Source organism: Rhincodon typus, chromosome 40 (genome assembly GCF_021869965.1).
Source record: "Rhincodon typus isolate 14 chromosome 40, sRhiTyp1.1, whole genome shotgun sequence".
Lineage (NCBI taxonomy): Eukaryota > Metazoa > Chordata > Chondrichthyes > Orectolobiformes > Rhincodontidae > Rhincodon > Rhincodon typus.
In genome coordinates, this window is record NC_063371.1 from 5,184,697 (window position 1) to 5,211,812 (window position 27,116).

At 41.5% G+C, this 27,116-nt stretch overlaps 1 protein-coding gene across 4 annotated transcripts in view; it reads left to right on the forward strand.

Annotated features, from left to right (window-relative positions):
* Window positions 1-27,116, forward strand: part of zmat4a (zinc finger, matrin-type 4a) — a 158,277-nt gene that overhangs the window by 96,749 nt on the left and 34,412 nt on the right. For 3 of the 4 annotated variants that reach the window (XM_048618679.1, XM_048618682.1, XM_048618683.1), the window contains one exon: window positions 1,895-2,107. In XM_048618679.1, coding sequence (XP_048474636.1) covers window positions 1,895-2,107 — 213 coding nt within the window. Of the gene's footprint in view, window positions 1-1,894; window positions 2,108-2,771; window positions 3,121-27,116 lie in introns of those variants that run through there. The other variant, XM_048618681.1, reaches the window with a different exon arrangement.

A 27,116-nucleotide genomic window follows, 5' to 3' on the forward strand; every position in this document is an offset into this window, starting at 1 on the left:
ACTATGGAACTTTATGCCAGTACTCTTCATTTACAACTTGATCTCTCCACACGTTCTCTCTGCATCTAGTTAGGTTCTAGGTTCTGTTCTTTCTCGCTGTCTCCACTAAATCATGTGATTCTGAGCTGGGTCAAAATCCCAACCCCCAACCGAAAGCATTATGGTTTTACCTACAGCACATGGACTGTAGCAATTTATAAAGCCAGTTCACATCACCTTGTCAAGGGCAAGGAAGGATAGGCATTAAATGCTGTTCCAGCCCGTGACCCACATCCCACGAGTGAATAAAAGAAGTTATCACATCATTATATATACTTCTGATGCTAACCTCATTGCTTTCCAACAGCTGTCAAAATGTGTGTAGCGCTTTCAGAGCATGTTGTTGGATGTGGATTGACCTGATGCTTTCTCAGGGAGATAGATGTAATTAAGACCAATTTCTTTTTAGCTTTGCATGTCCAGACCATTAAAATGATCTGAAGTATTGTCAAGAAAAATCAACGTAATTGTTATAACATTGTGTTAACACACTGTGGCAGAGTTTCGCATTCTCCTTCTGCCCCCTTCACTTGCTGTAAAATATGTGTGTGACTAAAACACACACATAATTGTTCAGGCTTACTGACAACTGAAAACCGAAATCAGATTTTAGGGAACTGAAACAGAGAGGTTGACAAGGCCAAGAAAGGATTCTGTTTAATGGTTTCCTTGTCAAACAATATATATTTTTAATTACTTGTGGAATGTGGGTGTCACTGGCTGGCCAGCATTTATTGACCATCCCAAGCTGTTCTTGAACTGAGTGTTGAGAGTCAACCACTTTGCCATGGGTCTGGAATCACATTTAGGCCAGGCCAGGTGAGGCAGATTTCCTTTGCTGAAGGACGCTAGTGAGCCATATAGGTTTTTTACCCCCTGTAATGTGTTCGGGCTAGGAAGTGTTTGAGCTCATGACCCATCTACTTCTATCACCAGCCTGCTGCATCCTTTTCTGTCATTTTTTTTGCAACATCAAGTATATCTTACCTTCTTTTGGCAGCTTAGGGTAAGGAAGGAGGCTCAGAAGCTGCTGCAGCGGAGAATGTGGTGTGGATGCAGCTGTTCCTTGTGGCCGCATCCTAGTGGGTCCTTTGACTAAGCTGCTTCGACAGCGGCTTTAAAGACGAGGTGGGTCGGGACTCGATTCCAGTGACTGGCCTGGGACTTCTTTCAGCAGCTTCCATGACAGTTTTCGTCAGCATTGGTCTGGGTCTCCTTGTGGCGGCTTCAGTTTGATCTGTGATTCCACGCAGCTTTTTGTCAGCATCGTGGGTGTCTGACCCGGGACTCCAACAGTAGGGGTCTGGTCCTCGAGCCCAGGACTAATTTCCCTTTTTCATAACTTCTTTTTTTTTTTATTGTACTGTTGTGGAAGGACTGTTATTCTGAACATTTTTATTTCTTTATTTGTCTAATTTATTGTGATTTTGTACTTTTGAATGTCTATTATGCTGTACTTCTTATTTCTTAATTTTTCTACTTTTTGGTAAGAATTTGTGCTCAAGCATCTGTACCTAGGCACCTTTGTACCCAAGATGGCGCCATACATGACAACGTGTAAACTTGTGAGTACATGTGACAATAAAGCTAATTCAGTTCTACTCAATCAGCTAATGGTTTCGTGGTCATCATTTTTGAAGTCAAGTTCCACCATCTGCGATGGTGGGGTTCGAACCCAGGTCACCATGACATGAGCTGAGTTCCTGTGTTAATAATCCAGCAGTAGTACCTTCCTGCTACAGTAATGTGAATATATACAAGGATGTGAATTAAAAACCAATAATTATGTTGGAATGAAATGACATGATGATTTTCTCCCCCATTTAATCCCATTTATTCTTTCTCCTTATCACAGAACCAAAGCAGATTTCCTCAAGACCTAGTCCAATGACAAATCCATCACGACAGAGAAGAGATTCAGACAGGTTCTGCCAACTCTGTAACGCTTGGTTTAATAATCCAATGATGGCCCAACAACACTACGATGGTAAGAAACACAAGAAGAATGCAGCACGAGCAGATTTATTGGAACAGCTCGGTCAGACCCTAGATCCTGAAGCACTCCGAGGTAAACCTTTGAAATAAACATATATGGAATTCAAATTCATAGCATTGACTTGCTGAGTCCCATGGCAGGGCACTGTCAGGTATTGGTTCAGTCTGTTAAGTGAATGAATGCATGACATCATACAATAACCAGGCATCAGTTCAGTCACACTACTCCATTCAGTTATTAGACTCAATATTCCTAGTTTGGGGCCTTTTGTAAATGATACCAAGATGTTGGGTCAAAGGAATGTCTGAGTAAGTTAATAGACCAGTGGGTAAATTGTCCTCAGATTGCTTCCGGTGATCATTGTAGGATCTAATTTGGAACGCCTTTGTTCAATTCTTGGCAATTAATTTACCTTCCTGACCTTGAGAGCAGGAAAGAAAAGTTCCTGCATTGCAAAGTCCTCCATGAGTTTTGTTCATTTTATCTCAGCAAGTAACTCCAGCTTTTATGCTTCCTGCCCATGCCTTTCATTTCCCAGCACTGCTAGATTCTCCAATCAGTAGCCACTCTTTCAGATATTACGCTTTAGCATTCTCTCCTTATGTGTGTGAGCCTTGCTATCTCACTCCTACGTTCAAAAGCTTTCTGAACTTTCTTTATGTTTAACTTTAAGTTTCATTCATCCATCTTTGCCCGCTTGTTTTTCTGACAGATTCATATCTGTGTTTTTCTGCAGCTTTGGAAAGCACACTAACCGACCCGTGTTGATGAGAATTTTATTTATCCATTAGTTTGTGAATATAAGAGAAAATGCTAGATTTGTGATCAGCCATAGATTTTGGGCGGAAAGTCTGTTGATGTGAAGCAGCATCCAATTTTGATATGTCGTTACTCGTCATAATCTTACAATCAAGTTCTAATTGAAATAGCAGATTTGAGCAATAATCATTACTGTCATGTCGTATGGAAACATTGGAAATATAATGAGAAATGTCCTTGCATATCTATCTCAATTTTATTGTAATATTCTGATACAGTCTGATTGCATTCACTGGTGAATTCATTACTTTAATGTATTTTCAATTGACTTGTCCTTTTATTATATGTTTCGTTTTAACATTTCGAATAAGTTATTTTTTAGTTGAGGTTAATGTATTGCAAACTGTTCTCCTTATTCATTTTCATAAATATTCTTTGGATTAATTTTAATTTTAACATGCAATATTTATTTCTCAGCTTTATTGTTAATGGCACAACTTTCATTTCCTTTTTCAAATTTTATATGGTACATTTATTCTGCTTTTGTTTTAACACTTTTAGCTGATTAACTGCACTTATAACGTGTTTCATTTTTATTTGTCATTTTAGTTTACTGTCTTTTTGAACATGAAGTTTATTTTACCTTGTAGTAATAAAATCATGCATGTTTAAAAGCCAAGATTATCTGACCTCTTCGAAATTGCTGCTTTTTTTTATGTTCAGGAAATCAGGCTACAATTTAAATAGTTATGTTTCATTTCAAAATGCCACAGCTGTCTAGATATTACTGAACCCTTGTAACAGCTCGTGTTGTGTGCTTAGTCTGTATACTGGCAAAATGTGCCTTGTGTCACTATCTCGGCTCTTAAGTCTGACAAATCCCTTTTTTTACAAAACTAGTTACTCATGTAATTAATTAATTCAATTAATTAATTAAAATTAATTCTTTAGCAATACGATCTACATTTCATGGTTTGTGCTTGTCCAGTTCTGGTCACCCAATTATATGAAGGATATTATTAAGCTGGAGAGGGTTCAGAAGAGATTTACCAGGATATTGCCAGGTATGGAAGGTTTGAGTTATAAAGAAAGGCTAAATAGGCTGGGACTTCTTTGACTGGAGTGGGGGAGGTTGAGAGGTGACCTCATAGAAGTTTATAAAATAATGAGGATTATAGATAGAGTTAATGGTGTGTTGTCTTTTAGTATTTAAGTCCTCCTTAACTGGATGACTTAAATACAAGTGTTGGACATAGTGAAGCTGGTCAGATCCATGTATTTTATGTCAAATCCATGCTACCTGCTTATCTCAGTGAATGCTGTGAAGACTAGCTGCAGCATGGTTCAGGTATAGACCATCCCAATGGGACACCTCACATTTGCCCCATTATTGGTGCCAGTGCTCCATCAGACAGAGCTTTCTACTACCAAGCTCGTCATTCAGCCACACATTAATTTCCCCAATCTTATCTGTCCGAAGCAAATTTGTTGGTGGCTTAGGTAATAATTCAGTGATGATGCCCTTTTATGTTCTAATTTTAATACGATGCCTAATTCCCGATTCTGACTGTCCAGAACCTCTTTGCTGGCGACGTCATGAGTATCCACGTGAATCACAACAACTGAATCCTCCCCCTCCCACTGTCAGTTCATCTCCAGTCCTAACTCTGACACTGGACAGGCAACACAACCTTCTGTATTCTTGCTCATTGCTGCTGAGAGCAAAGTAGATATCCATCAGTGCACTGTGCCTTACTACCAGGACATTCCTTTTTGCTCCCTTCGTTTGAATGGCTTCCTGTACTATGTGTCATGGTCTTCCACGCTGTAGCCCTCAGTTTCATCCAAGCAAGTAGAAAGAAACTTAAACCTGTTAGACAATTGGACAGGCTGAAGTGCTGCTCCATCCTCTCCTCTGAATACCCTCAGCTTCCTCCTTCATATTCTTACCCTGCTATCTCTGACCACTGACTAAATCAAAAGGATCTATTCTAAGAGTTGTGACCACCTCCAGGTGTGAAATATCTTAGCAACCTTTCCCCTCTCTGATGCCTGGCAGTGTCTGTAGTTCAGCCTTCAACTCATTAACTCTGAACCAAAGCTACTGGAGTTGCAAACAGTTATCGAAAACATGTTGGCTCTCGGTTCATACTGAATTCCAGGAGCTCCCACATGGCACACCACCTGTCCTGCCATCATTAATGAATTCTAATGAACAACTTAATTATTCTATTCAAGTAATTATTTTTGTATTTTATGTACATTTTCAGTCTTACCACCAGCTCCTTTACTATTTTGAACCTTCGGAGTAACTACTTTAATACCTTAATTACTTAACAAATATTCAGCAAGCACCTTACTCTTTACCCTGTAGAAACAATTTCAAGAGGGTGAAAAACATTAGAAAATACAAAGAAGCATCTCTTTGCTCCTCACCAAACTCTCTTATTCACCCAACCCCGAGCATTTTGCTCAAAGTCACATACAGTGCTAAGTTACCCTGAGATGCTTCTAATCGTGAGCTGCTGAATTGAAGAATTAGCTCAGCCCAGGCACAGAAAATACAGTTTCAGCTGGTTTTCTGAAATCACCAACTTCAGCCCCAAAAAAGTCAGTCCGAGTGTTCCCCAACTGTAAATCTTGGATGAACCAGGAAATCCACTCCCGACCGAAGACAAGACGTGCAGCATTCAAGTTGGGTGACTCGGACCAATACAGAAAATCCACCACAAAGCAATCAGGGAGGCCAACAGGCAGTACCAGACCAAGTTAGAGGCCCAGACTTACCAAACATCTTCCAGCTGTCTAGGCAAGCCCTAAATGACATTACAGGATACAAAATGAAGTGGTGTAAGATAACAGACAATGACACATCCCTCCCTAACACAATCAATGCTTTTCAGTGATAGCAGGAACCGCAGATGCTGCAGAATCCGAGACAACAAGGTGCAGAGCTGGATGAACACAGCAGGCCAAGCAGCATCATAGGAGCAGAAAGGCTGACGTTTCGGGCCTAGACCCTTCATCAGAAATGCCCCGGCCGAGCACTCAGATCCTGTGCAGACCAACTGGTGGAGGTGTTCACCGACATCTTCAACCTCTCCCTCCCACAAACAGAAGTCCACACCTGTTTCAAGAAGACCGCCATCATCCCAGTACCCAAGAAAACCTTCATGACTATCACCCAGGGCTCTGACTTCAATAATCATGAAGTGCTTCGAGAGGCAGGTCATGGCCCAAGTCAACTCCAGTCTCCCAACCTGTCTTGATCCTCGAAAGTTTGCCTACCAACATAACATGTCCACAGAGGATGCCATATCTCTAGCCCTGCACTCATCCCTGGGACATCTGGAAAACAAAGACACCTATGTCAGACTCCTGCTCGTTGACTACAGCTCCACCTTCAACACCATTATCCCCTCCAGACTGATCTTAAAACTTGTGTGACCTTGGTCTAGGCCCTGCCCTCTGCATCTGGATACTCAGCTTTCTGACTCATAGGCCGTAATCAGTGAGGATAGGTAGCTGCACCTCCCCCACACTGGACCCCCCACCCCTCGCAAGGCTGCGTCCTACTGTACTTCCTGTACATCTACAACTGTGTTTCAAATTCCAAACGAATGCCTTCTACAAGTTCGCTGACAACACCACCGTAGTGGGACAGGTATCTAACAACAATAAGTCAAACTGCAGAAGCGAGATAGAGGTTTTGATGACATGGTGCTTTGAAAACAATCTGTCTCCCAACATCAGCAAAACTAAAGAACTGACCATCAACTTCAGAAAGAAGGAAGGAGAACATGCCCCTATCTACATCAACAGAGCTGAGACTGAGAGAGTGAAGAGCACCAATTTCCTTGGAGTGACAATAACTGACAACCTGTACTGGACTTCCCACGTAAGTGCGACAGTCGTGAAGGCACAACAACACCTATTCCTCCTCTGCCTGCTCAGGAAATTTGACATGTCCATAAAGTCCCTCACCAACTTCTACAGATGCACCATTGAAAGCATACTGTCCGGGTGCATAACGGCCTGGTATGGCAACTGCTCTATCCAGGACCATAAGAAGCTGCAGAAGGTGGTGTGTACAGCCCAGACCATCTTGGAAGCCAACTTTCCATCCATGAACTCTATTTACATGGCCTGCCGCCGCGGAAAGGCTGCCAACTTCATCAAAGACCCACCACACCCTGGTAATGATCTCCCCTGGTATGTATACACTGCTAGCTATTCAACCTCTACAACCTCTTCTGTCAGGCAGAAGATATAAAAGCCTGAACACACACACAAGCAGGTTCAGGAACAGCTTCTTTCCGGCCATTATCAGACTATTGAATGAACTCTAGCCTCAAATAATGTAACCTGCAATGTAACCTGTATGCCTCTTAAGTCTTTTGTAATCTGTACATCTTTTGCTTGCTGTGATCTGCCTGTACCACCTGTAAACAAAGCTTTTCACTGTATTTCGGTACAAGTGACAATAAAATCAAATCAAAGAGAGAGCTTTTTTGCCCATCTTTCAGTCTAGATGAAATTTTGAATTTAACTAATGAGTCATTGTTAAATATTAAGTGTGAAATGTATATAAAATTTGATTTTTAAAAAGAGTTCAAGAGCTCCCTTCCTTAACCTAATCTTCCTACTGGCTGAACAAGTACCCTCAGCTGCTGTCAGTAAACATGAAGCTGGAAAAGCACAGCAGGTCATAAAGCATCTGAGAAGCAGGAAAGTCCACATTTGGGCCAAAACCTTTTGTCAGGACTGAAGGGTCCTGACAAAGGGTTTCAGTCCGAAACATTGACTTTCCTGCTCCTTGGATGCTGTCTGACCTGTTGTATTTTCCAGCTCCACATTTATTGACTGTAGCTTCCAGATCTGCAGTCCTTACTGTCTCCTTACCCTCAGCTGTTGATCAGTTCATCACCCACCCATCACTCATCGAGGTAGCTCTGAGGAAGGGTCACCAGACCCAAAACATTAACTCTGACTTTTTTCTTTACAGATGCTGCCAGACCTGCTGAGCTTTTCCAGCAACTTCTTCTTTTGTTACTCATCTGTGTAGAATGTCGGTCAATCAGGACTTACACCTCACATGCACAGCTTTGCCTCACCCAAAGTCACTTAGCATCACTGCATGCCTTTAAGTCATTTCAGTATGTATGCACTGCTAGCTATTCAACCGTGATAGTGTTATGACTCTGAATGAGTCACTGCTCATTGTCTCAATATTCAATTAAACTGAAAGTATAAATGTTTAACTTAACAAAACGGTCAAATTGTTTTTCTTTATTACTGCCAGCTTGACCAAAACAGACTTCCACCAGATTTTGTCAATAATCTTAAAAGTAATTAGTTTATTAAAAACAAACTTTATCTTGAAACATTGTGAATGGCAGAACAGGTTAATAACAACTCAGAATTAAACAATATCTCCTCCATCTTGAACACGCATGTGTACATTCACACACAGACAAGACAACTCTGCAGAACTATTCTCGGTTTGAAAATATAGTTAAAAATGAACAATGCTCCAATAGGTGAAAGCTACGAATTCAGAATGGAATGGCTTCTCACAATTCTTTTGATTAACTGTTGAAGAGTTCCGATTGCTGACAGTCACAGATTGATTGAAGATCCTCAGACTGGATTTCAGATTCAGCTGGAAAACAATTAGTAACTTGATATTTACAGTTCAGGTTTTACAAATACAGCACTGAGAGAGAGAGAGAACTTTAAGCTTTACTTCAAGGCTGGTCTCTTACTGACTGAGAGAGAGAGCTTCTTTGTTCTGAAAGTTTTGTTCTGAAAGTTTCTGCTGAAAGCTTTGTCAGAACTGCAACATTCTGCACAGCAACTTTACACCAGGCTGCTGACAGGTAACAAGCAGGACATATCCTCAGGCCTGTCCAAACCTATTTGTCCAGCAATTAAGGGCCATTAATTCTCGTTCTTAACTCTCTCAGAAGCTTTTATTGGGCTCTTTCTCCCAAAACAATTGTTTTCTCTCTGGTAAACAGCGAATAATCCATCATTCTGTCTGATTGTATGAATCTTTGTTTCTAAGAAATCACATGGGAGAGTCTCTTGAATGCAGAAATGTCTGATCATTTCCTGATTCTCGTGTGCTTCAAATGTATATGTATTCCATCAGCACATCACATTGTGCGCCACTCACTGAGATACTTGCCCCTCTCTTGCAGGAAATGGTGGTGCACAGCAAGCCAACAGGAACAAACTGAGGGGACAAGTACGTCTGCATGTTTTAATTTCCATTGAGGAAATGGTGTTGAACATTTTGGGATGGCCATTGCTGAGGTTGTGGTCAGCCCAGGATTGAAATTGTGAACAGTCGCTCAAGTAAAAGCAAAATACTGTAGTTGCTGAAAATCTAAAATAAAAACAGACCATCGAAAGTTAGGGTCTCCTTAAACCTAGTTCTGCTTCACATATCCCATTTAGCACACTCAATACAATATCTGCTGTACACTTGGATCTCTCACTCCTCACACCAGCCTGCACCTCAAACTTATCCTTTTGTCTTTTCCTTCCAGATACTCAAGAGATGCAAACTGATCAGGCAGTGGAGGAAGATAACCAAGACCCATGACTAGTTTGACAATCACAGCCTCTCAGATACTAAACGGCTAGAATAGAGGTGGAGTCTGCTCTGAATGAGATCATAGAGTCCCTATAATGTGGAAACAGGCCCTTTGGCCGAGCAAGTCCACACTGACACTCCGAGCATTCCACAGAGACCCATTCCCCTATAACCCACCTAATCTACACATCCCTGAAAACCATGAGCAATTTAGCATGTCCAGTCCACCTAACCTGCACATCTTTGGACTATGGGAGGAAACCGGAGCACCCGGAGGAAACCCACGCAGACACGGGGAGAATGTGCAAACTCCACACAGACAGTCGTCCGAGGGTGGAATCGACCCGGGTCTTTGGTGCTGTGAGGAAGCAGTGCTAATCACAGAGCCACTGGGCTGCCCCTTTAACAAAGGCTGAGCTGCTCAGCCTTTACTGAAACCCGGGATTGAACCAGGGACCTTTAGATCGCTCCTGCTCCTCGGATGCTTTATGACCTGCTGTGCTTTTCCAGCTGTACGTTTGTTGATAGCAGCTGAGGGTACTTGTTCAGCCAGTAGGAAGATTAGGTTAGGGAAGGGAGCTCAAGTGGGCAGCAGACAGGGCAGGAGGCAAGAGTGGCACTGGTGCCAGCTCCCCAGAGGCTGAGCTCACACACAAGTTCCTCTACACAGGACATTGATGAGGTCATGACTGTGGTAGCATACAGGGGAACAGTGGGAAACAGACACAGTGAAAGGTTTGAGGCATTGGGAAATCTGCCTGAAAGCAGTCGATCACAAGGCGTCCTGCAATAACTTGGTGCAGAGCTTTCAGGAAAGCTTGGAGATCATTCCTTCCAGTACAGATGAGTAACCAACTCCATTCTCACTCCTACAGACCCAACCAGGATGCAGCATGGTCAGTGTTATATGTCTGTCCATTGTAGCACAAGCAGGAACTATTCAATGTCTTAGCATAATGGCAGCTTTCGTTCAAGGTCAGACAACTGCTATCATGGCAGTGGGTTACAGCTGTAAATCAGTTTACTGTACTCCAGTATTGCCATGGATCATAAATCTACTGTGTTCTCTCAGGAAAACATCATTGTCCAGCCACGTCCCACTGCTCCACTATTACCCCTGCTGTTGCCTGTCAGTAAGCTCAAACTGTTGCCCTTCGTCTCAAGACGGTGCAGTCTGCAAGCAGATCTTCTGAAACCAGAGCTACTTGAGGGCATCCTGAAAGGCCATTTGCATTGTCTTCCTCTGAAGGTCAGCGGCCTTCCAACAGGAAAATTGGAGCCACTGGAGTAGCAACTTATGGGAGCACTGGGAGGCACAGAGAAGACAGGCACAAAAGGAATGCACAAATCTGTCAAATTGATACGTATGCAATATGCACAAGTCATTTCATAAATTTGGATTAGAATGTACATTTTGGGATAAAATTTACTTGTGCACTGTGGCTGAATATCCACTTTAATGATCAGTGATGGGGAGAAGATAAGATGTGGGCTGTTGAATGGGGAATAGGCAATGTGCAGTATTGTACTCTGCTGAGTTCTTCATTGACAGGGACTGATTCTGTAGTCTCCTACATTCCTCCTACTCTTCCTCTTGTTTGACAACTGTTCATCAGACAGTCAGTGATGCGGAGGTGCCGGTGTTGGACCGGATGGACAAGGTCAGAAATCACACGACGCCAGGTTTTAGTCCAATAGGTTTATTTGAAAACACAAGCTTTCAGAGCGTAGCCTCTTCATCAGGTGAAGTAAGATAGAAGCACACGGAACACAGAATTTATAAGTAAAAGATCAAAGGGTCACACAACTGATAAGGATGTATTAAACAAACCTAAGATGCTGTTAAATCTTTAATCAGTCAGAAGGATTTAATTGATTAATATGTATATTTAAATCCATGAATTTGTTCCAAGTCATGACCCTGAGAGAACTAAAGGTTTTATCATTGGAAAGAAGAGGTGACACTTTAGGTCAGACAATGCATGTTAGGTGTGAGGTCTTGTTTGGAATCTGTTTGTGTTTTGACAGACAGTCAGTGGCGAAGGCTCCTTTCTCCTGATGGCAACAATGTGCAACTTGCAGATGATCACCATGAATCTTGAGGACCAGTCTGCCGAGTATGGACAAATGTTCCAGAGAGCCCAAGCATTATTTGGATCCACCAATGGGCTACTATGGCACGTTTTGTGGGGCAGCCTGGCTTTCCTGATCGGCAAGTTGTGCATGCTCAATTGGGTAGCACCATTGTAATTTTGAACCTGGGGTCATCAACAAACATGCTTTGCTGTGGTAGTTTAAAAGCAGCTGTGGTGTTCAGTGTATTGTTTTCAGGAATTCATTGTGCCATTGATCTGCATAGTTCTCCACCCATGCACCAGCTGGATATCTATCAGGTTCTTGCTGTAGGACCAAATAGACATGCAACACTTGCAAAGCAATGTTTGTGCAGTCAATTTACTTTTGCTGATCAGTATTCTGTGAGAAATGCACAGAAGAGATTTTGTTACTTTATTTCCAGAGTAAATCATGTTTGACAATATATTTGTGACAGCCTCTTATAGCTTGGTATTCTGACAAGCTAACCATTAATTAGAGATGTTGCAAATAATAACCACGAAGGGACAAATTAATAAAGGCACAAAAATCATGCAGCGGTGTTCAGTTGTTTATCTCTACGCTGTAGAAAACCAATCATTTGAATGTCGAATGATCAGCAGTTGACAAATAAAAAATGCTAACAGACGAAAGTGTGCAGTATCATTGAGGAAAGTGATTTTTCAAATGTACTTCTGGATATCAAATTGTGATTCATGCAAGTGGCATTGTTATATGAAGTGAGTGATCAGAACCAAAATGAAATATTTCTGAGTAGTCTTTTTTGACATAGTAGAAAGCAAAGATGAATGGAGGTCAAGAAAGGTTTGGTGGTTGTATTTAGTGATCAGAGACAAAACATAATCAAAAAGGTTAATAGAATAAAAACAGAAATTGCTGGAGGAATTCAGCAGGTCTGGTATCTGTGGAGACTAAGCAGAATTAACATTTTGAGTCCAGTGACCATCTTGAGAACAAATTATTTGTTTCAGATCTTTAGCATTCACAGTTCTTTGTTTTGTTTTAAGGTCAATGGAATGTTATACCTTATAACAAAAGGGCTTGAATGTAAAAGCGCAAAAGTTTCATTGCAGCACCAAAGGCTAGGTAGACCAAACCTGGATTTCTCTGTATTGTCTCAGCGCCAGGCCTTGGAAACAATCCGGTTCCAATGATGAGCCTTGGACTCAAAACATTAACACTCCTTCCGCCTCCACAAATGCTACCAGACCTGTTAAGCAATTTCAGTACTTTCTGTTTTTATTTTATCGTAGAAAGGCTGGAGTAGCTTCAAAAGGAATGTTGCTCAGATCCACAAGAAGAGATGAGGCAAGGTTTCATAAGCTTGGTTTGTCCTTCCAAAATTTGAACATTTTAAGGGGTGATTTAAGTGAGGATTTTGAGAGGAAAAGATGTGGTAGATAGAGGGAATTTTTTTTTGATTGCAGGGTTAGAGGACATCACATTAAAATTAGCTTGTCCTCGATCAGATTAGAAAACGCATGTCACAGAAGTAGTCAAACGGTGCTATTCGATCCCACAAAATGCAGTCAACATCAGCTCCATGAATAGTTTAAAATCTTTCATATATAGATTTTTCCCGGTGAAGGGTATTATGGAATATGGAGCCAAGGATGGCAAATGGAATGAGGAAAGACATGTGCGGTAATCTCATTGAATAGCTCAAGGAGATGAATGACCCAGTTCTACTCTTGTGTTAGCAGCAAATTTAAATCTCTTTCTTTGGAGCAGATGCCAGGCACGTTTCACAAATCTTGAGAACTGTCAGCTCAGAAAGAGTGTATTTTTAAACCTTGGAAGCTGCAGTTCAGATTCGATTGAATAGAATTCCTCTGCCTCGATCTTTGTCCAGGTCCCTCTGAAATGGTCATGGTACAGTCAGCTTCAGTAGCCACATACACTGATGCATTCCATATTCTCATAGCCTCTCACCTGTAAATAAGTTGTAAATTTATTGTAAAAGTCCTAAATTTGTGTTTCACTATTCACCGTTAGCCAACCACTGGCATCTCAAACACCAAACTGTCTCTAAATCATAGGTAGAGATGAATGGATAATACAACGCATCTTGCAAAAGCCCTGAAAACATCTTAAGTGATTCCAAGGGCTGAATCGTATGATTTGTTTGCAAAGTCCAAGTGGCATAGAATTTTTTGGAAAGTTTTTCGCTGCAAGCCTGCTGCGTTTTCATGCCAAGTCTTACCAAGCTAACCTCATGACCTACCTACCCTACCCCTATGGTGTTTTTCATGTCCGATTTTCATTCCATCTTAACACGTTGTTCCTTAAATAACTCGCCACCCTGTGGATATTCGCCAAAACCATGGTATCGCTTGCACCCATGCCATCTTGACAAGCACGCTGTGCACCAGGACGAGCACTAGCATCCCGAAGCTGTCCTGCTCAGTCAAAGGTCATGGTGTGATGGAGTATGCTTCACTTGCCTGGATGAATGTACCTCCAACAACATTTGAGAAGATTGACAGCATCCAGGACGAGGCAACCTACCTTATTGGCATGCAATTGATCACCTTCAGCATTCAGTTCCTTCACCACTGATGCACAGTGGCAGCAGTTTGTATGAATCATCTGATCCGCTGCAGTTGCACACCAAGGCTGTTTCAACAGCACTTGCCAAACCCGTGCCATCTACCAGTTAGAAGTCAAGGTCAGCAAATGCATGGGAACACCACTGTCCACAGGATCCTTCCAAGCCACTCACTATCTTGACCTGGAACTGTGTTGATGTTCCTTCGCTGTCACTGGATCAAAACCATGGAGCTGCCTCCCGAACAGTACTGTGGGGGTGACCCTACACCCCCAAGGACTGCAGCAGGTCAAGAAGGCCGTTCACCACCACCCTTCCCCTTTGCAATTAGAGATGGGCAGTAAATATTGTTCTAGCCCTCCCACAGATGAATGCAATAAGTCTGTAAATTCTTCACAACCCTATAAAACCTGTAGATGTTTTCCACAATTGGAGTTGTGTCAATTTGTCCAGTTTATTTCCAGTATTGATGCGCACAAGGACAAATACATCTGTCAACATATTGTTTTTAGTTAGTTTTCAGAGTTGTCCTTTTGTCAGTCAACTAACAAAATGTTTACCATCAGAACCAATAGATAAGATAATTACAGACATGAACAAAAGAGTAGACCGTTCTGTTAGGACTCAAGTGATGTCAACAGCAAGTTACTTGATTAGACAATGCGTACAGAGAGCATTGTACTGGACAGTGCAGACCAGGTACTCCCAAGTGTATTTCCCAGATTGCGTGATCACTGCTCCTGAGTGCATGCTGAAAAGAACTTGTTGGAGCAGTTTTGATGGTGGACTTGCATATGATGCCTCCATCATTATAAAACCTTTGCAGTCTCGGTTCCTACTTGAAGAATGGCTCTGTGGAAGCACTTTGGAAGCAGTGATTTCTGCCTTCAGGAGAGTGGTTAACAATATTAACAAGGAGATAAGCACAGTCAGCCTGTAAGTTCTGTATCAGAGTGACTTCAATCTTGGGGTATCTCGTAAGCCACACTATTAAAAAATTAAAGATGTGCATGTCTCTGCAACACCTATCATGAGTTCCCAAAGGGCTTACAGTAAATGAATTTTATTCAACTGTAGTCACTGCTGTAATTTAGGAAACAGAACATCTGAGCTCTCAGAAGCAGCCATGTGATAATCTTTTTAATGCTGATTGATTTGATTTGATTTATTATTGTTACATGTACTGAGGTACAGTGAAAAGTGATTTCCTGTATGCTTTACAGGCAGATGATACTATACAAGTGTATCAGGGTAAGAGAACAGAGTGCAGGATACAAATGTTACAGCTTCTGAGAAGGTGCGCAGTGAGATCAGCATTAACATTAAAGAAGTCCATTCAAAAGACACCTGGGAAGCTCCTTGTTCCTCTTCAGATTTGTGCCAGTTGATCTCCTACATCCCTGGATAGGGCACCAGGGCCTCAGTTTGACAACTGAGTTTAACAACAAACTCTCAATACTGCGCTGGGGTGTAAACCTATTTTCTTTTGATGGACTAGGACTTGAACCCACAACATTCCAACTCAGTGACAAAGGTGCTTCCCAAATTGATAGTTATTTCAATACCTACTTGCATGTAACCACTAATTTAAAAAAAAAATTGCCTCTGGCTTTCGCCATGGCCAGCGGGATCTGGTTAATTATCAGTTTCAGACTTAACTGCAGTCATAGTCCTGTTGTTTACATTCGGATGCCCTGCTGAGCACAAAATAAGGAAATATAGTGGAAACTTGATTATCCGGGACAATTCTTCAGCGTAAATTAACTTGCCACAGTAACAAATGAGATGTGCAAAGTGAACACCGCAAGTGTTCGATGGAATATGTTAAGTCATTAAGATCATGTGTAATTATCAGTTGTCCGAGGTTAGATCACATAGGAAGTTTCAAGTGTATGTTTTCCTTGAACAAGGTTAATGAACAAGTGGCAATTATGCATAACAGCCTTGTTATTTGCGCCTAGTTATTCAAATGAAGAATGGCCTAACTGTAGAGTGCAAAGTTACTGTGTTGCCAATTTGATCCTCATGCTAAGGGGCATCATTGCAGAGAATAACTTCCACACCTAGTGTGTCAATATTGCTTGCCTCTAAGCTCGGAAGATGCTGTAATACAGAAGTTGAGGGATTGCTGATGATAAAAGAGCATTTCAGCCTTCATGAACTAGTCTCTGCTTTTATTGAAAAGACATAGCCTCACAAAAAGGTGGCAGTAATGTAGTACTGCACTTGGGTGTCAGCCTTGACTTTGTGCTCAAGCACCCCAATGGGCCTTGTATCCATAACCTTGTGACCGAGAAGAGACTGTGCTACAAGTGTAGTTGAGCCCAATACTGAACTACATCTAGGGTGAGTAAACTACTTGACTTTACAATGACATGCAAATCTCTGTCAGCTTGATGTCTTGTCATCACTGCAAGGTATCTGTTATTAAGAAAAAATATACAATACCGCATATTGTTCATGAAGCAAATGCTGATATGGTTTCCTTGCCTTTATACTTGGGTCTCAAGTTACAGTAGTGTGCATTCTCTCGCATGATGCCACACTTGCAAGACAAAAACAAGCATCACATCTCACCCTTAATCTGCCAAAGTCTCAATCAATAAATGTGCTGTCTATAACAGTTAACAATACAAAGAAAGAAAGATGCAGATTCAGTCCGACGTTTCTGCTGATTTCCACCTGGGTGGCAATATCTGTGCTACAATTGCTGTCAGCATTCTTGAGTACAAAAGATGAACAACTAAATTAACATTTCCATTGCTGATGGCTACATATTAACTTTCCTAGACAACAAGGTGCAGGGCTGGATGAACACAGCAGGCCTTGTTGTCTCGGATTCTCCAGCATCTGCAGTTCCTACTATCTCTGATTCGATATTAATTTTCCTGTCTGGTTGTCAGAATCATGGATGACAGAACTCTGATTGCTGCAATAACTCTGTGGTTCAACATTCTGTTGACACTCATTCATTTGTTGCGAGAATGCATGTCTTCATTCGTTGTCAGTTTTATAAAATCTCACTGGTCTGGATGGGACAATCAAATGAAGTCAAGCAAAACCACTGAAAGTAAACCACATGGTGCAAAGCTGTCCAAAAAAAAATGGAAAAAAGTGACAAGTAACTAAAGTGCTTCAATAAGTTTGAGAAGATGATAAATGAGCCATTAAAACAGTGGATTTCCTGGATAGAATTTTTCTCCTGAGAAATAGAGCAAGGGCAGAACTCCAAATGCATTGCCAAAATGAATTGAATAATGTTGGAATTGCACACTCCTAATGGGAAAAAGATAGGATGCCAGCATTCAGTTCTTTGCAGGCAAGAGAGGGCCTTGTCATTGAAAGTCTGACTGCTTCATAACGTTTACTTCTGGCATCTCAACAGCCAAAAGTTCAATCATGGTCAGTACGATAAGACACAGGAGCAGAAATTAGGCCATTCGGCCCATCAAGTTGGCTCCACCATGTACCTCATGTCTCAACATTATTGTCCTGACACGCTCTGGAGTTCAGCTTCACCAATGTGAGGAGAGACTCATATCCTGAGACTCATGAGGGCTTTCACAAAAAAAGTAGTCAGGGAGGCTCTTCAGGGCCAAGAATTCTAATCAACACTCTGACACTTATGGGCAGAAGCCTGCCCATGTGAAGTTTTGTCCACTGACCATATGGATGTGATGTTGACCGGAGTGCCTGACGACAAGCAGGTAGGAAAGGCATGGAAAATGTTAAGGTCAAAAGAAATGATTGGAAAGAGGCTGCTTTGAAAAAAAATCCATCAACCTAAGTTTAACAATGGTCATCTATGCCTGCTGCAGAAGAGACTGCCACTTAGAATTCCGCTTCTAAGGCCTCACACACCACATAAGAACCAGGAGCAAGAGTAGGCTATCTGGCCCCTCGAGACTGCCCTGCCATTTAATAAGATCATGGCAGATCTTTTTGAGACTCCGCTCCACTTGGCCGCCCACTCAGCATAACCCTTAATTACTGTTCAAAAATTTATCTAGCCTTGCCTTAAAAACATTCAGCGAGGTAGCTTCAACCGCTTCACTAGGCAGGGAATTCCACAGATTCACAACCCTTTGGGTGAAGAAGTTCCTCCTGACCTCAGTCCTACATCTGCTTCCCTTTATTTTGAGGCTATGCCCTCTAATCCCAGTTTCACCTGCTAGCGGAAACAACCTCCCTGCCTCCACCTTATCTATTCCCTTCATAATCTTATATGTTTCTATAAGATCTCCCCTCATTCTTCTGAATTCCAATGAGTATAATCCCAGTCTACTCAGTCTCTCCTCATAATCCAACCCTCTCAACTCGAATCAACCGAGTGAATCTCCTCTGCACCCCCTCCAGTGCTAGTATATCTCTTCTCAAGTAAGGAGAACAAAACTGCACAGTACTCCAGGTGTGGCCTCACCAGGACCCTATACAGCTGCAGCATAGCCTCCCTGTTTTTAAACTCCATCCCTCTGGCAGTGGCGGACAAAATTCCATTTGTCTTTTTAATTACCTGCTGCACCTGCAATCCTCCTTTTAGCGATTTATGCACAAGGGCACCCGAGTTTCTCTGCACAGCAGCGTGCTGCAATTTTTCACCATTTAAAACATAGTCCATTTTGCTGTTATTCCTACCAAAATGGATGACCTCACACTTATCGACATTGTACTCCATCTGCCAGACCTTTGCCCACACACTTAGACTATCTATATCCCTCTGCAGACTTTCAGTGTCTTCTGCACACTTTGCTCTACCACTCATCTTAGTGTCATCTGCAAACTTTGACATACCACACTTAGTCCCCAACTCCAAATCATCTATGTAAATTGTAAACAATTTGCAGTCCCAACACTGATCCCTGAGACACACCACTAGCCACTGACCGCCAACCACAGAAACACCCATTTACCCCTACTCTTTGCTTTCTACTGGTCAACCAATCCTCTATCCATGCCAATACATTACCTGTAATACCGTGCAACTTTATCTTATCACAGCCTTTGGTGTGACACCTTGTCAAATGCCTTCTGGAAATCCAGATACACCACATCCACAGGTTCCCCATTGTCCACCATGCAAGTAATGTCCTCAAAGAATTCCACCAAATTAGTTAAACATGACCTACCCTTCATGAACCCATGCTGGGTGTTCCCAATGGGACAATTTATATCCAGATGTTTTGCTATTTCTTCCTTAATGATAGATTCAAGCATTTTCCTCACTACCGAAGTTAAGCTAACTGGCCTATAGTTACCTGCTTTTTGTCTACTTCCTTTTTTAAACAGTGGCGTCACATTGGCTGTTTTCCAATCTGCGGGAACCACCCCAGAGTCCAGTGAATCTTGGTACATAATTACTAGTGCATTTGCTATTTCCCCCATCACCTCTTTTAGTACCCTGGGATACATTTCATCAGGGCCAGGAGACTTGTCTACCTTTAGCCCCATTAGCTTACCCAGCACTGCCTCCTTAGTGATAATGATAGTTTCTAGGTCCTCACCTGCTATAACCTTCTTGCCATTAGTTTTCGGCATGTTATTTGTGTCTTCCACTGTGAAGACCGACACGAAGTAACTGTTTAATGTCTCGGCTATTTCCTCATTCCCAGTTATTAAATTGGCCTTCTCATCCTCTAAAGGGCCAATGTTTACCTTCGCCACTCTTTTACGATTTACATATTTATAGAAACTTTTGCTGCCTGTTTTTATATTCTGAGCTAGTTTACTCTAATAATCTATCTTACTTTTCTTTATAACTTTTTTTGTGGCTTTCTGTTGGCCTTTAAAGATTTCTCAGTCTACTAGTTTCCCACTACTGTTTGCTTTTTTGTATGTTTTTTTTTCAATCTGATCCTTTCTTTTATTTCCTTAGACATCCATGGCTGGCTCTCTCTTTTCCTACAGTTTTTCCTTATCACTGGAATATACTTCTGCTGAGCACTGTGAAAAATCTTTTTGAAAGTCCTCCACTGTTCCTCAATTGACCCACCATAAAGTTTTTGCTCCCATTCTACCTTAGCTAACTCCTCCCTCATTCCTTCATAGTCTCCTTTGTTTAAGCACAGGACATAGGTACTGGATTTAACCTTCTCACGCTCCATCTGTATTTTAAATTTGACCATACTGTGATCGCTCCTTCCAAGAGGATCCCTAACTGTGAGATCATTAATTATTCCTGTCTCATTACACAGGACTAGATCTAGGATGGCTTGCTCCCTCGTAGGTTCCATTACATATTGTTCAAGGAAATTATCGCGGATGCATTCTGTGAACCCCTCCTCAAGGCTGCCATGACTGACCTCGTTTGACCAATCGATATGTAGATTAAAATCCCCCATGGTAATTGCTGTACCATTTTTACATGCATTAGCTATTTCTATGTTTATTGCCCGCCCCATCCCGATGTCATTATTTGGTGGCCTATAGACCACACCTATCAGTGACTTCTTCTCCCTGCTATTCCTAATTTCCACCCAAACAGATTCAACGTTTTGTTCAGTAGAACCTATATCATCCTTAAAAATCAGAGCAACACCACCTCCTTTACCTTCCTGTCTGTCCTTCCGAACAGTTTGATACCCCTGGATATTTAACTCCCAATCATGACCATCCTGTAACCATGTCTCTGTAATGGCCACTAAATCATACCCATTTGCCATGATTTGCACCGTCAACTCATCCACCTTGTTTCGAATGCTCCGAGCTTTCAGATAAAGTGCCCTGATGCCAGTTTTTGCACCTTTTTGGGTCCTATTACCTCCATTACTAACAGCTCTTGAGTTCTCCTTCCCTTTAACTTTTTTCCTAATTTTCAATGGAGTTGAAGCTTCCTCGTCACCTGCTAACCTGCTGCTTTGCTTTACGTTAATTATTATTGTCCCTCTATGCTCGCTTCTCCCTTCCCCCACTTACTAGTTTAAAGTCCTATTAACCACCCTATTTACCCTTTTCGCCAGAACACTGGACCCGGCCCTGTTCGGGTGGAGTCCATCCCAGCGGTATAGATCCCTCCTGTCCCAGAACTGATGCCAATGCCCCATGAAAAGGAAACCCTCTTTCCCACACCACTCTTTTAGCCACGTGTTTACTTCCCTGATCTTTGCCTCCCTATGCCAATTTGCACGTGGCTTGGGCAGCAATCCAGAGATTATGATCCTTGAGGACCTGTTTTTTAGTTTTGTTCCTAGCTTTTCATAATCCCGAAACAGGTCTTTTTTCCTCGTCCTGCCTATGTTGTTGGTACCTACGCGGACCACAACAACTGGATCCTCCCCCTCCCTCTCTAGTATCCTCTCAAGCCGGTCAGAGATGTCTCACACCCTGGCACCGGGCAGGCAACACACCATGCGGGATTCTCTATCCTGCTCGCAAAGCATATGGTCTATCCCCCTGATGATGGAATCCCCTACAACTACAATCTGTCTTTTTGCTCCCCCCTCTTGAATGGCCTCCTGGACCATGGTGCCTTGGTCAGTTGACTCATCCTTCCTGCAGCCCTGTGCCTCATCCACGCAGGGAGCAAGTGCCTCATACCTGTGGGACAATGTCAAGGGCTGCGGCTCCTGTGTTCCTGTCTGCAGGGTTGCTCTACCTGCCTCACTCGCAGTCACACACTGCTGTCCCTGCCCGCTGATCGAATTAACATCAATTAATCTACCAGGTGTGACTGCCTCCTGGAACACAGCATCCAGGTGTTTCTCCCCCTCCCGGATGTGCCTCAGTGTTTGGAGTTTGGATTCCAGCTCATCAATTTTGAGCTGGAGCTCCTCAAGCAGTCAACACTTGCTGCAGATGTGGTCACTGCCGTTCTGAATGGGATCAGCTAGCTCCCACATCATACGGCCACAACACATCACCTGGCCTGCTATCTCTACTTAGTTAATTATTTAAAATTTAATAGTTTTTTTTAAGTTTCGTAGTGTTCTCTGCACCAGTAAGTTTACTCCGTTATATACTCAAACAGACTCCAGCTTTGCCTTCCCACCCGCTCCCAGAGGATTTGGCATCTAGGTGACCACCCCAAAAGATAACAAAGAGATGAGGAAGAAACAATGCAAATAGCTTACCTGCTCATCACACTTAGTCGTTATTATTTGGTTAGAGGAGGTGGAAGGGTGGGAGACACTACGCGTGTAGTGTCTCGGATATTAGTTAACTCCCAAATTTATTGGGTGGAAGCTTACCTTCCCAGGCTGCCCTCGCGCTTTCTCCTGGAGTCCTGTCGCTGAAAACAACTGAAAGGCCGCAGTCATGCGAGGTAAGACTTTTATAATGGAAAAGCTTACCTTCCCAGGCTGCCCTCGCGCTTTGTCCCGGACTCCCGTCGCTGAAAACAACTGAAAGTTGTTTTCAGCATTCAGTCCAGAAGTGGCATACATCCTTGGCACAGTCCATCATCTCTTGTGACAGACATATGTCACATTAATGCTCAGCTGCATCCTGATGTTAACAGAATAGAACTTGTCAATCGTCTCTGAGATCTTGACAAGGCATTTGTTTCCAACCATTAACTCATTAACAAATAACTAACAAAACAGAGCAAACATAAACAACTGGGAAACTGTATTAAACCTTTCTGATTTTAGTCTGGTAGCAATACAGCTTTCCCAACATCTGTGGATATAAGAAACTTGTCAGCAATGCAGCTGCAGTTATCTCATGTAGACTGACAGCAAGCAAGAGAACGTAGCTGTCAGTAAAGTTTACAAATCCTTTCTCAATTCAATATAGATTAATAAATTGCAAGGTGCAAAGACCTTCCTGCTTGAATTTAAATCCTCTGGTGATAGGAAGGCGGCAGGTATATCATGGACCCAAATTCCCACTCTCTCCCCTCCTCCCCATTATCTTGCCCTTACATGACTTCCCCACTGCACCTCTGGGGGGAAGATTCTCTCTTTAAGTTTTCTTGAAATTTCACTGGACAGCTTTGGAAAATGTTATTATTCATTCATTAACAAGATATAAGAATCTCTGGCATTTATTATCCTTAATTGAATGGCATGCAAAACCACTTCAGAGGATTCCTTTTTGATATAGATCTGGAATAGAATGTGGGCAAGACTAGTTAAGGATTGCAGATTTCATTCCCTGAAAGACACGAGTGATCCAGTCGGACTTTACAGCAATCTGATCGTTTAATGGTCATCATCACTGATAATAGTTTTTTTATTCCAAATTTATTGAACTGAATTCAAATTGCCCAGCTGTTGTGGTGGGGTTTAAACTTCTTTTCCAGATCATTAATCCAGACCTCAAGATTAATAGTCCAGTAACATGATCACTTTTTTTCCAGCTCTAGACCTTCATCGGGTCTAGGCCCGAGACGTCAGCCTTCCTGCTCCTATGATGCTGCTTGGCCTGCTGTGTTCATCCAGCTCTACACCTTGTTATCTCTTATTTATTTTGGTTAATCCTTGGGAATTTTCAATCAACAGCATTTTACCTCTTGTTACAAGTAGCTCTTGGCAGTGAGAAACGTGCTCTTGTCCAGACACACAGAGAATACTCCAGCAGAGAATTATTTAGCTGCATCTTGTTCCTCGAGATCAAGAACTAATTAACGAAACAGGCTAATGAATTTCTGGGCAGAAACGGGCAAATTGTATCTGGATAGAAATAATTTATTTGTCTCTTTTGTTGTTATTCATTCTTGACTTCTGATTTTTTTTTTAAATGCTGAGCTAATATATTTTTAAATCATCTTTATGGTAAGTCATCCCATGCTGTTATAGCACTGTCCGTGAAAATATTGACTTCGACCTTATCTTGAGTCTGGGAACTCATTTAGTTACCACTGGGTAGAATCTTTACTGTTAACTATCTCAAAACTTTTCACAATTACAAGATTCTTCATTGTAAAATTTAGCATTTTTGTGGTCCCAGTTGGGTGCCCAGAACTCAGTGATTTTTTTTCACGAAATGCCACTGCCAATATATCATTTAAGTGCGTCCCAGTGTGTTAGTTAACATAGCATCTCTCACAAAGGTGAGATTCTTGATGAGGCAGCTGTCTTGAAGTTTTCAAACAACACTGACTATTTACATTGTTGTGATATTTCAGACTTACGCTTGGCCTTAATTCTGTGCTCAATGACAATTAGTGTTATCTTACATGGACTAAACTAACTGACTGAACACACAACACTGACTTATTGCATTGATCACGGAGTGACTAAAAGCAAGGACCATTATGTTAGAATGTCACATTTTGTGATATCATGTAACTGTCTTAAAAGGTGCCCACTCTGTCTAGTCTGGAATCAATGCAATAATACAACCTTAAATAATGCTGCAACTGTAGCCAAACCAATGTCAGGTATAAATTCATCAACTACCTTTGCTTTTTCATTCAACAGCCTTATATATCCCACAAGTTGAACTTACAGCTTTCTCTCTTTTTCTTCAATCTTTAAAGATGTACATGTCCTTAATTCTATATCTCCATCATAGTCCACTCTGAAAGAAATTAGCTGTTTAATACCCATTTCTTTTCCAAAAACTGCTTATACTTCACACTTCTCAGCATTGACTAACAGCTGCTGGTAATTAAAAGCAAAATACTGTGGATTTTGGAAATCCAAAATAAAAGCAGAAAATGATGAAAATATTCAGCAGGTTTGGCAGCATTTGTGGAAACAGAAAATGTTAATCGTTTGAGTCCATTGTGATCTTCAGAACTCAGTAACTGTTCTCTTGGTTAACTTTTAACATTAAGCCTTTAACAAAATCAAAACAGCTTGAACTTTTGTATCACTATTGTTTGCAGAAATTTACAATGTGTGATTTTGAATCCTTAGATTCTAAGAGCTGGTGATGGCAGCAATCCTTAAATTCAAGGATAATGTCTCTTGAATATTGCAAGTTTCTGCCGTGGATCTTCCTATGACCAGAAAGGCCAATTGTCAACCCATATATCATTTGGGCACACATGGGCCAGGACCTCTCACAAAGTAATTGGATCACAATTTCACTTCCTTTGTTTTTATTTCTGTTCAATTCCTTTTGTTTTTGCTACTCTGCCCCATCATGAAAACATTGGGACTCCAACTATGATAATACTTAACGGGCAAGTTGTCACCATTCTGAATGATTGGTCATGAGTTCCTCCCACTCATTAAAGCCAATGCTGCTGCACTTCAAGGAGAGCTTCAGAGTGTCTTTGAAGCAATTTCTTTGTCCATCTCTGGAACATTATGAATGCCCACACTTCAAATTTGAATGTAACTCAATCAACTTTGAAGTTCTTTGTCACATCCTGATGCCACAAAAGGTGTTGAAGTAAATCTTGTTCCTCCTTTCTAATCTGATTTGATATCATGCTTTATTTCTAAATCCTTCTTGGAAAAGGAAACACAAAATAGGTTCACGAGTAGACCTTAGGGGACACCAAAATACATCTCAGCAATCTTAAATCAATTAATTTGTTTTTAATCTTTGCCTTCTATTTTCTATCTCTATGTCTGTCTATCTATCTATCTAATCTCTTTTATCCATCCATCTAATCAGTTTATCTAATCTATTAATGTAATCAATAATGCTTGCTAGGGTGTACTTTCTAAACTCTGCTGAATAAGCCATATATACATCTGCCCATCCCTTGTTCTACATACTTTCTGTGTTCATCAAAACATTCAAGTTGTGAATCCATATTATCTATTCTGATTTACCTCGTGTTTTTAAGAGTTCACTATTTTGATACATGTTCAGCTTTTGCCACCTGCTATCACTGAAGTGCCTGGCTGACAGATTCATGATTTCTCCCTTTCATGAGCAAAGGTATAACAATTGCCACTGCTGTTTCCCCTGCTCGACCCATTTTTTAATGTTTGTGAAATTTTTATGTGTGTTGTGACTTTTTGCTCCTCTTCACTTGACTTTAGAATAAAAGGAAAATTATACGGCTTTGAGATCATCTCTACCTTTTAGTTCCAGAAAGGTGTCGGTAGCCCATGTAAATATAGCGCTTAACATTTCGCAGTGTCACCTACTTTCTGCAAGCTGCAATAAAGAAACAACTGTTGCTATGCTATTGTTGTAGTCTGTGGTTTTACCTTCAATTCTGACTTCTCGAAGCCCTGATTTTAATCATTTCTACATTGGTGTTTATTTCTTCAGCTCCCAAGGCCCTAATAAGTGGAATTTTCTCCATCAACTTTCCCAATCATTTCTACCTTTGGCTTCCCATCAGCCTCTACCTTTTCAACCAAGCTTTTGATCACCTGTACCAATATATCTTTATGTGGTTTGTTATCTGGTTGTTTGATAACACCCTCCTAGGTGTCCTATCATATCTTTATGTGGTTTGGTAGTTGGTCTGTTTGATAACACTTCCATAGGTGTCTTCGCAAGTTTGCTGTGTTAGATGTGCTCCATAAACTTGAGTTGTTTTAAACATAACCCCATCTTCAGTTTAGTGCAACTCAGGTAGGCATTCTCTTGAGAGGTACTGCAATAGGGTTAGGGAGTTTTCTGTCTTCCAAAGTTTCAGGATGGCCTTGCATTTACAGACAATGAGTTCTGGCACGTTGTGGTATTTTGAATATTAAATTTGTAATATTTATGAAATGCTCTGGAAATAGACCAGTGTAAAACTGAAGCAGGAGTATATTTAGCATAAATTTCATATCCCCCCAGCTTATATTAATTCCAGTGGACCATCAGAAAACCAGTAATATTTCCTGAGACATAAAAGCCACATTTACCAATTAATTAGTGTGCCATGTTGTGCTTCTCAGTGTTAATGAAACTGTCCTAAATAACAGCTGGATTGTCACATCCCATTACTGTCAGCACAAAGTAACTGTTGTTCATTATCATTCCACAACTTCACAGCTTCTTTGCTTCCATTGTATTTTCCAACCTTATCAATCCAGAGCTTCCATTTCTGATTTCATCAGAAACCTGCATCTTCAAGTTGCTGCCTAATCCTCATGCTTCTCTAAACTTCCAAAGTCAACCTAATTTTGCAGGTAAGAAGTTCCACAGAAGCCCTGCAATGCACAGCAGGCAAGTGCATCTCGATGTAGCCTTAAGCACTGACCTAAAAATGAAATCCA